Consider the following 13,191-nt stretch of genomic DNA (forward strand, 5'->3'; position numbering starts at 1 on the left):
TTCTTGCAAAAGCTCCTTGAAGATGATTGCATAAACTAGAGATTGGGACATGTTTTCAAAGTTATAAGGGTATTAAGGAGTGACTTTGGTAATGTACTTAATTATGTAGATAGAGAATATTGGAATGGGTTTTTAAATTAGTTTAATGCTGTTTCAAATTATATTAATATAACCTGGGAGGGGCATAGTTTGCTGGTGATGTTTATGTTGTTCTCGGACATTGTTTTTGTGCTTTACTTGTATCCAAAAGTAAATAAAGTTTTTAATCTAGATTTCTTTGGTGCAAGTGATATCATACAGAGGGCACTAGGTTTTCAAAGGAATGGTGAGGTTATATTAAAATTGGATGGACGACGCCTCATTTTACTGGATCTTGAGACTCGAGAGTGTGTTTTTCATGTGCCACACAACAATCTCATTGGGAAATTCTGTGTTTTTAGGCCTAAATGAGTTGGCCTTTTGCCCAATTTTCAAATCTCTAAAGGATTGAGCCTGAAGCTCACTGCAATACAAAACGGGCTCGAAACCCAAAATCCATTACAGCACAAGGTAAGCATGAGAGCCCGAATTTCCTTACCACACATAATGGACTTAACAGCCCAAAAATCTATTACTTCACGTATTGAGCCCAAGAGCCCACATTCTTTCATCTCATGGGTTGGACTTGAAGCCCATGATGCTCTTCCTCAAAACCCAAGGCCCTAATCTACTACCCTGGTAGGCAAAAATCTTACTAAAAAAAAAAATCAAATGGGCCATTTAGGCCTTTAGGGTTGAAAAGCCCTTCACTGATTTAAGAAAAGGCCCAAAGAGACCCAAGTCCGTTGAATAACAAAAGGAGAAAAGATAAAGTATAAAGGGTAGGGCCAGCTAGAAGCTAATGAGATAAAGTGATAAACCATACTGAGAAAGAATAACAATTTGTTAGAGCATTTATAAGAGCATTCACATTAACCTCCCAAAATAAAGGTTAAGAGATAGAATTTAGGAAATGAACTCCAAAAGAAGTAACAAAGCTTCATATTGATTTCTTCACTCATTCCCTAAAATAATTTACACATTCCTAGAATAACAATTTGCTACATCATTTTTATATATTGAAGGAAATATTGTTCATTTCCTAAACATTTATTTTATTCCTTTTTTGTGTCTTAAAAAGTGGAAGAAATAACAAAAAGTAATTTAAAAAGCCTAATATTTTAATAGAAAAATGAGATGTGAATGTTTTAAAAAGTAGTTAGCTAAAATAGAAAAATCAATTCTTATCCTAAAATAGGAAAAAATTTTAGGAACACCAACATATAAATGCTCTAACAGAATCAAGACCTCACTTTTCCAACTAAAAATCTTATACTACCAGCCCAAGGTAAAAGATGACAACCCCTATCTTACTCTTAGCACATTGGGAAAGTAAAAGAAGCTCTCCTTACTAATTTTAGCCATAGCTTAAAAATAATGAGAAGCCATTGCCTAAACTCTAGGAAAAATCTAAAGATTCACATTTCTTCTCATTTGAATAAGACTTCGGTACAAAATCAATGATCCATAATCATAACCATGTGAATCTGAAAAAGGGGAAACACAAGAATTCATGGTTTGGATGGCCAAAAAGTATGTTCAATAGAGTTCTAATAGTTCAATATTAATTGATCACATGAACTTGGCACATCTTCTCCAACCTTATGGACCTTTGACAAGCTAATGTGTAACAAGTTACATTTGGTCAACATCCCAATACTTGATAGGACTTAAGATGATGAGACTCCTTTTGATCTTTGCATAAAGCTTAATCAAACATTAAATCCACTCAAGATGACTAAATATTCATACTCTAGCTATCTAGATCACTTGCCCCATTTAGGAAATGCTTAAGGAAGACCATCTTACTATTCTTAGTAAAGAACTAATAAAGTAGTCAAAATCCCTTATCTACATATGATTCTCATTGATTATCAACCAAAAAAAAAAAAAGATTCTCATTCACTCTACTTCACTCCCCATCTTTTATAAAGTACATCAACCTGAAACAAAATCATGATTTTTAATCTCAATTCTTCTCATAACACTCCAAAAATATTCAATACTCCTTCCAAAAAAACAAAAAACCACACCACACCAATAACACCATATGAACCAAACATAAAGTCATATACCAAACCAATATCACCAACTATCAAAATGCCAAAGGTATATAAACGACTCCACGTTCGAAAACCTCACACATTCTCCCATAGCTTTCACCTAACTGGTACTACCCAAAAGCCTATTAAACTCAATCCCCAAATCCCAAAATCATGCATATCCCTATCATCAATGTTCATAAAATGGCAGCTGGAGTACCAAAAGCAGTGATAGGATCTATGTATTGATGTTTGCAGATGTTGATACTGCCATATCTAACCTTAACTATTACCAATGATTGTAGGACCTCATAGTTGAAGGAACCAACTTAAAACAAGTTATTCCTATTCCTAGATGTCTAGCAAATCAAAGTGGGCTTTTTAAGGAGTTGCCTTGAATTAAATGGACCAAGTGCTGCACTCAAAATTGCTCATATGCAAGTAAACCTATGCACCATCACTGACCAAAGCCCATGCCCATGATTGTCGTTGTTTAACTATCTTTTTTTTTTTTTTTTTTTGGGGTAAACGACGTTGTTTAACTATCACAGCAAGCAATCATGATGTCTCCCTAGACCCCACAAATTCAGAGAGTTAACGGCTTGTTGCATGTTGAAACCCCAATCACTGTTTTTTTTTTTTTTTTTTTTTAATAATTCGAAAATTACCATTTATAAAAAATGTCATGTTAACGGTTGCCCTTATTATTAATAAATTATAATAGAAAAGTTTTGACATTATTTATAAGAAAAATAAAAAGTTGTCAACAATATTTATTATTTTAATATTTCCCTTATAAAAATGGGACAAAAAGGATTTGGATTATGTTTTCCTTTTCCAAAAAAATAGTGAAAGAAAAGAGAAGGAAGAAGAATAATTTAAAAAGTAGTGATTATTACCCATTGTGTGTACTACACAGACACAGAATTATCTAATATATATTTGTATACAGGTTTTGACTTTCTTGTCATTTTACATATCAGTCACAAAAAATAATAATAATAAAAAGACAACAATGAAATGATGTCAAATGTTAACCCCAAAAAGTTACTACCTAAAGAGACTTGAGAGAGAGAAAAAGAAGAAGAGATTAAAAAAAAAAAAAAAAAAGACATGAGATTAGTATAAAATTTGGAGAAAAAAATACACAAAACTAACAAAAAAATAATTTCAACAATATAAAAGAAACAACCTTTCTAAAATTAGAGGGTTGTGTAAAGTAAAAAAAGTTGAGCAATCCAAAAGCAAAGAAATTGAAAAGGAGACCAGTGAGATATATCTATATGAAGATGGTGTGTACTAATTTTTAAGAAAAAAAAAGATATTGTGTGAGATTTTGTGTGAAAAATGTTTGAAGTGGCACTCCTCCTCTCTCTCTCTCTCTCTCTCTCTCTCTCTCTCTCTCTCTCTCTCTCTATATATATATATATATATATATTGAGAATCATACTCTCTATATTTAAATAGAAATATTGGTCTAATTTTTAGGAAAAAACATGTTAAACGTAGTTATTAGTAGTTTAAAAAAATTTCTACCTATATAAAATTAAAAAAATAAAACATTTTTAAAGTAATTAACCAAAATATTGGAGCTAAAAAATTCAAGTAGAGAAAAAAAAACCATAAATTTAATTTAAAAAGGGGAGAAACTCCTTCTAAAAATGAGAAATATTTAGTCCACCGAAGGGAAGATTGCTAAAGTGGTCCTCCAACCAATAAAATGTTATTACTTATGCAAGTGACATCACCTGGTATTTTTTATTTTATTTTTTTCTTATCTTTTAGGAATTAACTCAAAATTTCATAGGTGATCTTTCATTGATTAGGAGGACCATTTTCATCCTCTGTTGTTGAATAATAATTTCTCCTAAAAATGGGAGGAAATAAAAGAAGCTAAAATTTAGGATTTTGAAAATAGTTGGTATAACCTGAAAAAAGAGACTAGAAAAAAAAAAAATATTTAAACTATCTAAAGAAAAATTTTATTTTAAATTGAATTTAAAAAACGTAGTATTTTTAAATTTATCTAAAATTAATGTATTTTAAAATTAATAATTTTACATATCTACCTTAAGTATAAATCAAAAGAGGTAAAAACTTTTTAAATAGTTATAGATATAAGATATGGATATATATGAAGATTATAGAAATATAGATAATAGATATATATAGAAAAAATAAAAGAAAATTTTATATACACCTAATTATTATGGTTCAACAGTTCATCTCAAGTAGGAATAGATCCCATTTGTGATAACCACAAATCCCATTTTGACAACCATTCACAGCGAAATTTACGTTTATTATGTTGAAGGGCATCGTACCTGGAGTTTTGTACTTTGTGACTAATTTAAAAAAAAAAAAAAAAAAAAAAAAAATCCCACAAACCAGACATAAACACTTGTTGGCAGGGATGGAACATAACTTAGGGGGCCAAAGCTTAAAACCAAAAAAAAAAAAAATTATGAAAATAAAAACTAAAATCTATTTCATATTCAACAAAATACTACATACAAAATCAGTATTTTTTAAACATTTCATATTATAAAACATATCAACAAAGTATAACATATAAAATAAGTGTTTTTATTTTGTGCGCGATTTTTCTTTAGTCCATATTTATTTTATTTTGTTTTGTAGTTATAGGAGCATGAATTATTTATTTATTTATTTCTTTTCTTGTAGGTTAATATCTAAATATTTTAGAGGATGAGAGACATATATATATATATATATATATTTATTTAAGGGAAAATCTTAATAGTTTTTGTTTGTTGGGTACCATAACAAGCTCAGTTAAATCAGTCCTGTACCGTGTAACAAAAACACTTCTCTTTTGGATTTTATTTCTATTTAACAATAAATATAAAAAAATTTAGATAGTTGTCACGTTTCAAAACAATGTTGAAAAGTAACGTTTCGAGTGTCTAAAACTCGAGTTCCATGATAAAACTCGAGTTTTTAAGTCTCGATTTGTAAGCGAATTGCTCTAAGAAGGAAAAAAATTCAAGTAAAAATCGAGTTTTAAAGACTCGAGTTCCGAAAAACGCTGCTATAGGGACTTAAAAACGTCATTATAGAGCTATAGGCTCACTGTATGACACTTAGAAAAATTTTTGCAGGAAAACGTCGCTATAGGGCCAAAAAACGTCACTATAGGGCTTCCTGAACCTAGCTGGGACTTATAAAAATTTTTGCGGGAAAACGCCGCTAAAGAGTTTTAAAACGTCACTATAGGACTTAAAAACGCCACTATAGGAGCAAGAAAACTAAAATTTTTTTTGCATGGAACTCGAGATTCAAAAACTCGAGATCTTTGTGGCATTTTCAAATATGGATCTCGAGTTTCTAAAACTCGAGATGTCTAGTTTCCCTTATAGTTTCAAGCGTTGCCTAACTAACCATATACAACTCTTTCTCAAAGTTATTCTACACGTTACCCCCTTCTCTTTCCTATCAAGAAAAAAAAGAACACTTCTCTTTACTCTCTCAACTTTGAACCCCCTCCTCTCGGGAGAATGTGCAGAATAACTATGGAAATGATTTGTATATAGTTAGTTAGGCAACGTTTGAAATTATAAGGGAAAGTAGACATTTCGAGTTTTAAAAAATTGAGATCCATTTACATCAGTCTCGAGTTTTAGAAACTCGAGTTCCATGCAAAAAAAATTTTAGTTTTATCGCCCCTATAGTAGCGTTTTTAAGTCCTATAGTGACGTTTTAAAGCCCTATAGCGGCGTTTTCCTGCAAAATTTTTTCGTAAGTGTTCAATACCAGGTTCAGGGAGCCCTATAGTGGCGTTTTTAAGCCCTATAATGACGTTTTTAAGCCCTATAGCGGCGTTTTCCGAACTTCATTTTTACTTGGATTTTTTCCACAAATCAAGGCTTAAAAACTTGATTTTTATCTTGGAACTCGAGTTTTAGACACTCAAGATGCTAGTTTTCAACTTTCTTTTCCAACGTGACAACTAACTAAATATTTTAATATTTATTGTTATTTAGAAAAAAAAATTCCCCTCCTCTCTGCGTTCATGGCTGTTCTGGAGGAAATAGGTAAGTATTTTTTTTTCTCTAACTATCTAGTTAGTTGACCCGGTTTGGAAACTATATTGATTAGTAGCACCTCGAGTCTTAGAAAGTCGAGTTGTGCGCTCATACCTCGAGTCTTTGAGGCTCGATTTTTATAGTTTGACCTGTCCTAGTTCCACGTGGCATCCCACGTGGAACTCGAGTTTTTGAGACTCGAGTTCTAAGCCCATATATAAACCATAGCCACCCACAAAGAAATTAGAGCATGAAGAAAAAAAACTTAATAGTTTTTTTTTTTGTTGGGTACCATAACAAGCTCAGTTAAATCATTCATGTACTGTGTAACAAAAACACTTCTCTTTCGGATTTTATTTCCATTTAACAATAAATATAAAAAAATTTAGATAGTTGTCACGTTTCAAAACAATGTTGAAAAGTAGCGTCTCGAGTGTCTAAAACTCGAGTTCCATGATAAAACTTGAGTTTTTAAGTCTCGATTTGTAAGCGAATTGCTCTAAGAAGGAAAAAAATTCAAGTAAAAATCGAGTTTTAAAGACTCGAGTTCCGAAAAACGCCACTATAGGGACTTAAAAACGTCACTATAGAGCTATAGGCTCACTGTATGACACTTAGAAAAAAATTTTGCAGGAAAACGTCGCTACAGGGCCAGAAAATGTCACTATAGAGCTTAAAAACGCCACTATAGGGCTTCCTGAACCTAGTTGGGACTTATAAAATTTTTTTGCAGAAAAACGCCGCTATAGAGTTTTAAAACGTCACTATAGGACTTAAAAACGCCACTATAGGAGCAAGAAAACTAAAATTTTTTTTGCATGGAACTCAAGTTTCAAAAACTCGAGATCTTTGTGGCATTTTCAAATATGGATCTCGAGTTTCTAAAACTCAAGATGTCTAGTTTCCCTTATAGTTTCAAGCGTTGTCTAACTAACCATATACAACTGTTTCTCACAGTTATTCTGCACGTTACCCCCTTCTCTTTCCTATCAAAAAAAAAAAGAACACTTCTCTCTACTCTCTCAACTTTGAACCCCCTCCTCTCGGGGGAATGTGCAGAATAACTGTGGAAATGATTTGTAAATAGTTAGTTAGGCAATGCTTGAAACTATAAGGGAAAGTAGACATCTCGAGTTTTAAAAAATTGAGATCCATTTACATCAATCTCGAGTTTTAGAAACTCGAGTTCCATGCAAAAAAAATTTTAGTTTAATTTATCGCCCCTATAGTGGCATTTTTAAGTCCTATAGTGACGTTTTAAAGCCCTATAGCGGCGTTTTCCTGCAAAAAATTTTCGTAAGTGTTCAATACCAGGTTCAGGGAGCCCTATAGTGGCGTTTTTATGCCCTATACTTACGTTTTAAAGCCTTATAGCGGCATTTTTCTACTAAATTTTTTATAGTGACATTTTTAAGCCCTATAGTGACATTTTTAAACCCTATAGCGGCGTTTTCCGAACTCGAGTTTTTAAAACTCGATTTTTACTTTGATTTTTTTCACAAATCAAGACTTAAAAACTTGATTTTTATCTTGAAACTCGAGTTTTAAACACTCCAGATGCTAGTTTTCAACAACTAACTAAATATTTTAATATTTATTGTTATTTAGAAAAAAAATTCCCCTCCTCTCTGCGTTCATGGCTGTTCTTCCCTAAAACGGCTTCGCCACTCCTTCCTACAGCTCTTCAAACCCTTGTCTCTCTCTTTGGGGTAGCGGCAATGTCAGACAACACAACCACCAACTTAATAATTCCATGGGGATCCTTACCCGATGAGATTCTTACCAATATTTTCGTTTCCCTACCCATCAAATCCATAATCATCTGTGCCTCAGTCTCAAAAGCATGGAAATCACTAATCAAAAGCCCAACTTTCATTTCCACCCATCTCCACCACTCCCTCAACAAAAACCAAAACCTCCTCTTCATCGGCCTCTGCTCAGAGAATCAGAAAGAATTTTACGCGTTGCATAACGAAGATGATGCTGATTTCACCCAACACGCCAGGTTTGATTACCCTTTTCATGCTCCTGACCTTGATCCCCATAACGGAAACTACAGTGTGGTGGGTACTTGTAACGGCCTTCTCTTCCTCTCCAAATTTTTCCAAGGTGATGATAGCTTCTGTCTTTGGAACCCGTGTGTTGGAAAGTTCCTGAAACTTCCTTCGCCCAATGTGACCTACGCTACGCATGGTGGGTTCGACGACTCTATTGGGTTTGGATTTGATCCCAAAACTAAAGATTATAAAGTTGTCAGGGTTGTGACTTTGCTGGAAAGTCTTGACCTTGAAAAGACTCGACCCCAGGTTGAGATTTACACACTCTCCACTGGTCAATGGAGAATGCTTAGGACTGGTTTGGCTCCCATATGCATTTTACTTCGGAGTAGCCAACAGACATTTATCAACGGGGCTCTGCATTGGGTTGCATTTAGAGTTAGTGATAATAACCTTCATAATTTTGTTCTGGTTTTCGATTTGGGTGACGAGGTTTTCCATGAGATACTCCTGCCAGAATTTCCAGGTCATATGGGTCTGATGTGTTCTGTTTCTGTATATGGGAATTCCATTGCCTTCTTTCGAAAGGATAATGGCTTCCTCCATATCTGGGCTATGAAAGAGTATGGTGTTGTGTCCTCGTGGACTAAAGTTTTAAGTTTACCTATTTCTAGTCAAGGTTTCTATACAAGTAATAGCATACCAAGGGCACTAGGTTTTCGAAGGAATGGTGAGGTTATATTAAAATTGGATGGAGGACACCTCATTTCACTGGATCTTGAGACTCGAGAGATTAAGGATCTTAGAATTATTGGATATAAGAAAACTATTGTTGATTATTATGTGCAGAGTCTAGTTTTGCTCGACAAAGCCGCCAACAGTGCAGATACTTACTGAGGAAATAGGCAAAATGCACTTCATGCTTCTTCTTTTTTCCTGGTTTTTACTTTTGTTCTTCGTATATACTTGGCATTGATCATATCATACATTAGATAAGAATATATACTTTTCAATATGACACTTCTGTTAATTCTTCTTATTGATGATTGATTACCTTAATTAAGTGGCTTTATCTTTAGGATAAATAACTTATAAAGGATAATTGAGTACATAGCATGTATACTTCAATTCATTGTCCACATTTCAAATTTTCTTTAAAATTAATCACTTATTACTTATATAAATAAAAAATAAAAAAAAGTGGTTAGTGTTGGTTATCAATTTTGAGCAAGCTTGTTTATCAAGAGAATTTCATGTTTCCTGCCACTTTTGATTTACAATATATACATAGAAGTGCTCAAATTTTCTTTGCTGACAATTTTATTGTGACAGGTGATCCCTTTCAACTTAATGTTTTCAAACTCATACTAAATGTTCTTGTTTATTATTCATCTAATAAGTTTCTTATTCGGTCAAGTTCAATCTGTTTATGCTAAAAATTTTCTTCTGCATTTAAAGAGCATGTTAATTGAGAAAGCAGTTCACCAGCAAGCACTGCTTGCTTTTGGTGATTAAGAATTGAAATGACCTGTTTATACTCCTCTTCTAGAATCTTTTTTTTTTTTTTTTTCTTTCTTTCTTTCTTTCCTTCATGAGCATGATTTGCGTTAATTTTCCCAATAAAGTAGTTATGCTTAGATGTATTTTTTGTTGACTCCATTTCATTTCTTTTCCCGCTCTTAATCTCTTGTGACTTGTGAATGAGTTAGTATTTTCTATTACACAATTGTATGAAGTAGAAGCAAAATACCAACATTGGTGGAAAAAATAGAGGAAAACTAGGGAAATAGAAGACAGCAAGTTATAACTACTATACTTGCGGGCAGCAATAGGCTGTAGGAATGGGAAGCATTTCCTTATAGACATTAGACATGCAAGTTACAGGTGGAACTCAACCCAAAATCCTAAAACTAGTCCCAAAAAATAACGACCAAGAAACTAAGCTAACAACTCTTTCATTGATTTATAATGCTGAAACCTATTTCATCTTTTAAGGTGCTAATGTTTTTACTTTATTCTTTAGGTTAAAGAAATTTAAGAAAGAGGATATTAGTGTTACAGATTTAAGGATGGTTAAAGAGTATCTTTTTGAGAATGTTTAAAGATTTGCTTTAAGCAATTTAAGAAAGAAGATATTGGTGTTATGAATAAAAATAGTACATGAGTGATCAATTATTGTTGAGGAAGGGATAGTACCCTACAAATAAGTAACATTGAACACTCAAGAATATATGCTTTTTCTCAAATACCATTAACTAACAGCTAGTGATGTATTACTTAGATCATGTTGATGGATGATGCAAGCCTTAACTCATAATAGTTTTTTGTGGTTGTCTCTGGCTACACTTTCAAATGTTTTGTTTTGGTTGTAAAGAACAACTGAAGTCACTTTCAAGTGTGACTCTTTGTGCACATTTGTTTGTGCTATCACTTCAATCTTTTTTTTGATAAGTAAATAAGCTTCATTGATGGAAAAAGAGGACAGTACAAAACAAAAACCAAAGCACATAGGACATGTATTGAGGAAAACGAGAGAACAAACAGAAAATAAGAAGTGCAAAAGCTACAACTATCAAGCAAATCAGTCAAGGAAGTAAAAGAGGAAATGCTGGATGCATTTGTCCACCCAAGAAAAGTCTGTAAGAAGGTCATCTTCAGCTCATGGATTGCTCTTTCAGTGCCTTCAAAAATCTGGGCATTCCTCTCCCTCCAAATGCCCCACATCATACAGTGAGGAACCAAGTTCCAAATAACCCCATTTCTATGATTTCTGAATTTTCCTGGCCAGCTAGAAGTAAGCTCCACAGCATCCTTGGGCATAACCCAAGATACCCCAAAGAGTGTGAACACCATACTCCCCAGCACTCTGGCTAACAGGTAATGCAAGAGTAGATGATTAATCATCTCCCCTGCACTTCCAATCTTCATCTTAGAGATTTTTATTAAATAGACTGCTTGATTTTTTTTTTTTTAATCGTAATTTTTTTTTTTTTAAATCACTCTCTCTGTGGAGGCCACACTTTGCAGTGAGGAGTAAGACTTTCTGTTCACTATGTCATTGTTCTTATTCACACATATTCTTTAAATGATAGACTAAGTTGGGACCTATTTTTGGTTGTGCTGGAAAATTTTAATTTTAGTGCTCATAAGATCAATTTGATTTAGCAGTGCATCTGTTCAGTTTCTTATCGGATTCTAATGAATGGTTACCCAGGTAAAATTATTTTCCCTCAATGTGGCATGAGGTATCCACTTTCACCTTAATCCCTTGTCTCTGGCCTTAATGGAGGGACAGTTTTAGGGTTTTATTAAAGGAGTAAGGATTGCAACTCTAGTTCTCATCTCATGTTTGCAGATGATAGCATTATTTTTGTTCAAGGTACTAATGATATGCAAGATAGTGTTTAGAAAATTTTGAAGTGTTATTGTGACCTTTCTGGACAAATTGTAATTTTGACAAATCTGAGGTGTTTTTCAGTCCTAACACTCCTAAACAGGATATAAACCCATGTTGAAATTTTTACAATTTTGGTCACTGTGTAGGATGGCAAGTAGTTTTGTTTTCTGGCAGGTGTCTATTCTAATAGGAAAAAGTTTGGTGAATGTGCTTTTGAGTGCAGGGACAGATCAGGGAATAAGCGGATTATGGATTGCTATAGCAGAACTGTGTCATCTAAAAGTGAAGCAACTTTCATTTCACTTGAGAGAACTGATGATGGCAATCTAGAGAAAGGGACTTCATAGTGCCGTTGTGCTGATGCAAAATAAAAACTTCTTGCAAAAGCTCCTTGAAGATGATTGCATAAACTGGAGATTGGAACCTGTTTTCAAAGTCATAGGGGTATGAAGGAGAGTTTGGTAATGTACTTAATTATGTAGATAGAGGATATTGGAATGGGTTGTTGAATTAGTTTAATGTTGTTTTAGATTATATTAATATAACTTGGGAGGGGCATAGTTTGCTGGTGATGTTTATGTTGTTCTCAGACTTTTAATTTGTGCTTTACTTGTATCCAAAAATAAGTAAATTACTTTTCTAATGAACTTCTTTATGCATAAAAATAGTGTTGTTACCTTGCTGTTCATTCTTCAATAATGCCAAGAGCCCAGGTGCTTTTTTGTTTATATATATTTTTGTATTATATTCTTAATCTTAGAGGAGATTCAAGGGTAAAAGATAGTGTGTTTTTCATGTGCCACACAACAGTCTCATTGGGCCTGAAACCCAAAATCCTTACAGCACAAGGTAGGCATGAGAGCCCAAATTGCCATACCACACAGAATTGACTTAACAGCCCAAAAATCTATTACTTCATGTTTTGAGCCCAAGTGCCCACATTCTTTCATCTCATGTGTCGTGCTTGAAGCCCATGATGCTCTTCCTCAAAACCCAAGGCCCTAATCTACAACAAGCAAAACCCTGGTAGGCAAAAATTTTACCATAAAAAATCAAATGGGCCATTTAGGCCTTTATGGTTGAAAAGCCCTTCACTGATTTAAGAAGAGGCCCAAAATCCGTTGAATAAAAAAAGGAAAAAGATAAAGTAGAGAGGGCAGGGCCAGCTAGAAGCTAATTAGTTAAAAGTGATAAACCAGTATGAGAAAGAATAACAATTTGTAAGAACATTTATAAGACCATTTACATTAGCCTCCCAAAAAATGGTTAAGAGAAAGAATTTAGGAAATGAATTCCAAAAGAAGTAAAGAACTTTCATATTAGCTTCCTTGCTAATTTCCTAAAATAATTTATGCATCCCTAAAATAAAAATTTGTTACAACATTTTTTCCATATTGAAGGAAGTATTGAACATTTCCAAAACATTTATTTTATTCCTTTTTGTGTTTTAAAAAGGGGGAGAAATAACAAAAAGTAATTTAAAAAAATCTAATATTTTAATAGAAAAAGGAAATGTGAGTGTTTTAAAAAGGAGTTAGCTAAAATAGAAAAAGTCAATTCTTATCCTAAAATAAGAAGAAATTTTAGGAACGCCAACATATAAATGCTTTAACGGATTCAAAATTCCAATT

General features: G+C 33.1%; 1 protein-coding gene across 3 annotated transcripts in view; it reads left to right on the top strand.

Moving 5' to 3' along the window:
- LOC112004633 (F-box protein CPR1) overlaps positions 1-12,225 on the top strand; it is a 65,119-nt gene extending 52,894 nt beyond the window's left edge. The window contains exons 1-2 of one of the 3 annotated variants that reach the window (XM_065760445.1): positions 7,798-11,040; positions 11,735-12,225. In XM_065760445.1, coding sequence (XP_065616517.1) covers positions 7,885-9,060 — 1,176 coding nt within the window. In that variant the 5' untranslated portion in view covers positions 7,798-7,884 and the 3' untranslated portion in view covers positions 9,061-11,040; positions 11,735-12,225. Of the gene's footprint in view, positions 1-7,797; positions 11,041-11,734 lie in introns of those variants that run through there. The other 2 variants (XM_065760449.1, XR_010623814.1) reach the window with 2 other exon arrangements.
- Positions 12,226-13,191: the final 966 nt, after the last annotated feature.

Source organism: Quercus suber, unplaced genomic scaffold (assembly GCF_002906115.3).
Source record: "Quercus suber isolate HL8 unplaced genomic scaffold, Cork oak 2.0 scaffold_18, whole genome shotgun sequence".
Taxonomy (NCBI): domain Eukaryota; kingdom Viridiplantae; phylum Streptophyta; class Magnoliopsida; order Fagales; family Fagaceae; genus Quercus; species Quercus suber.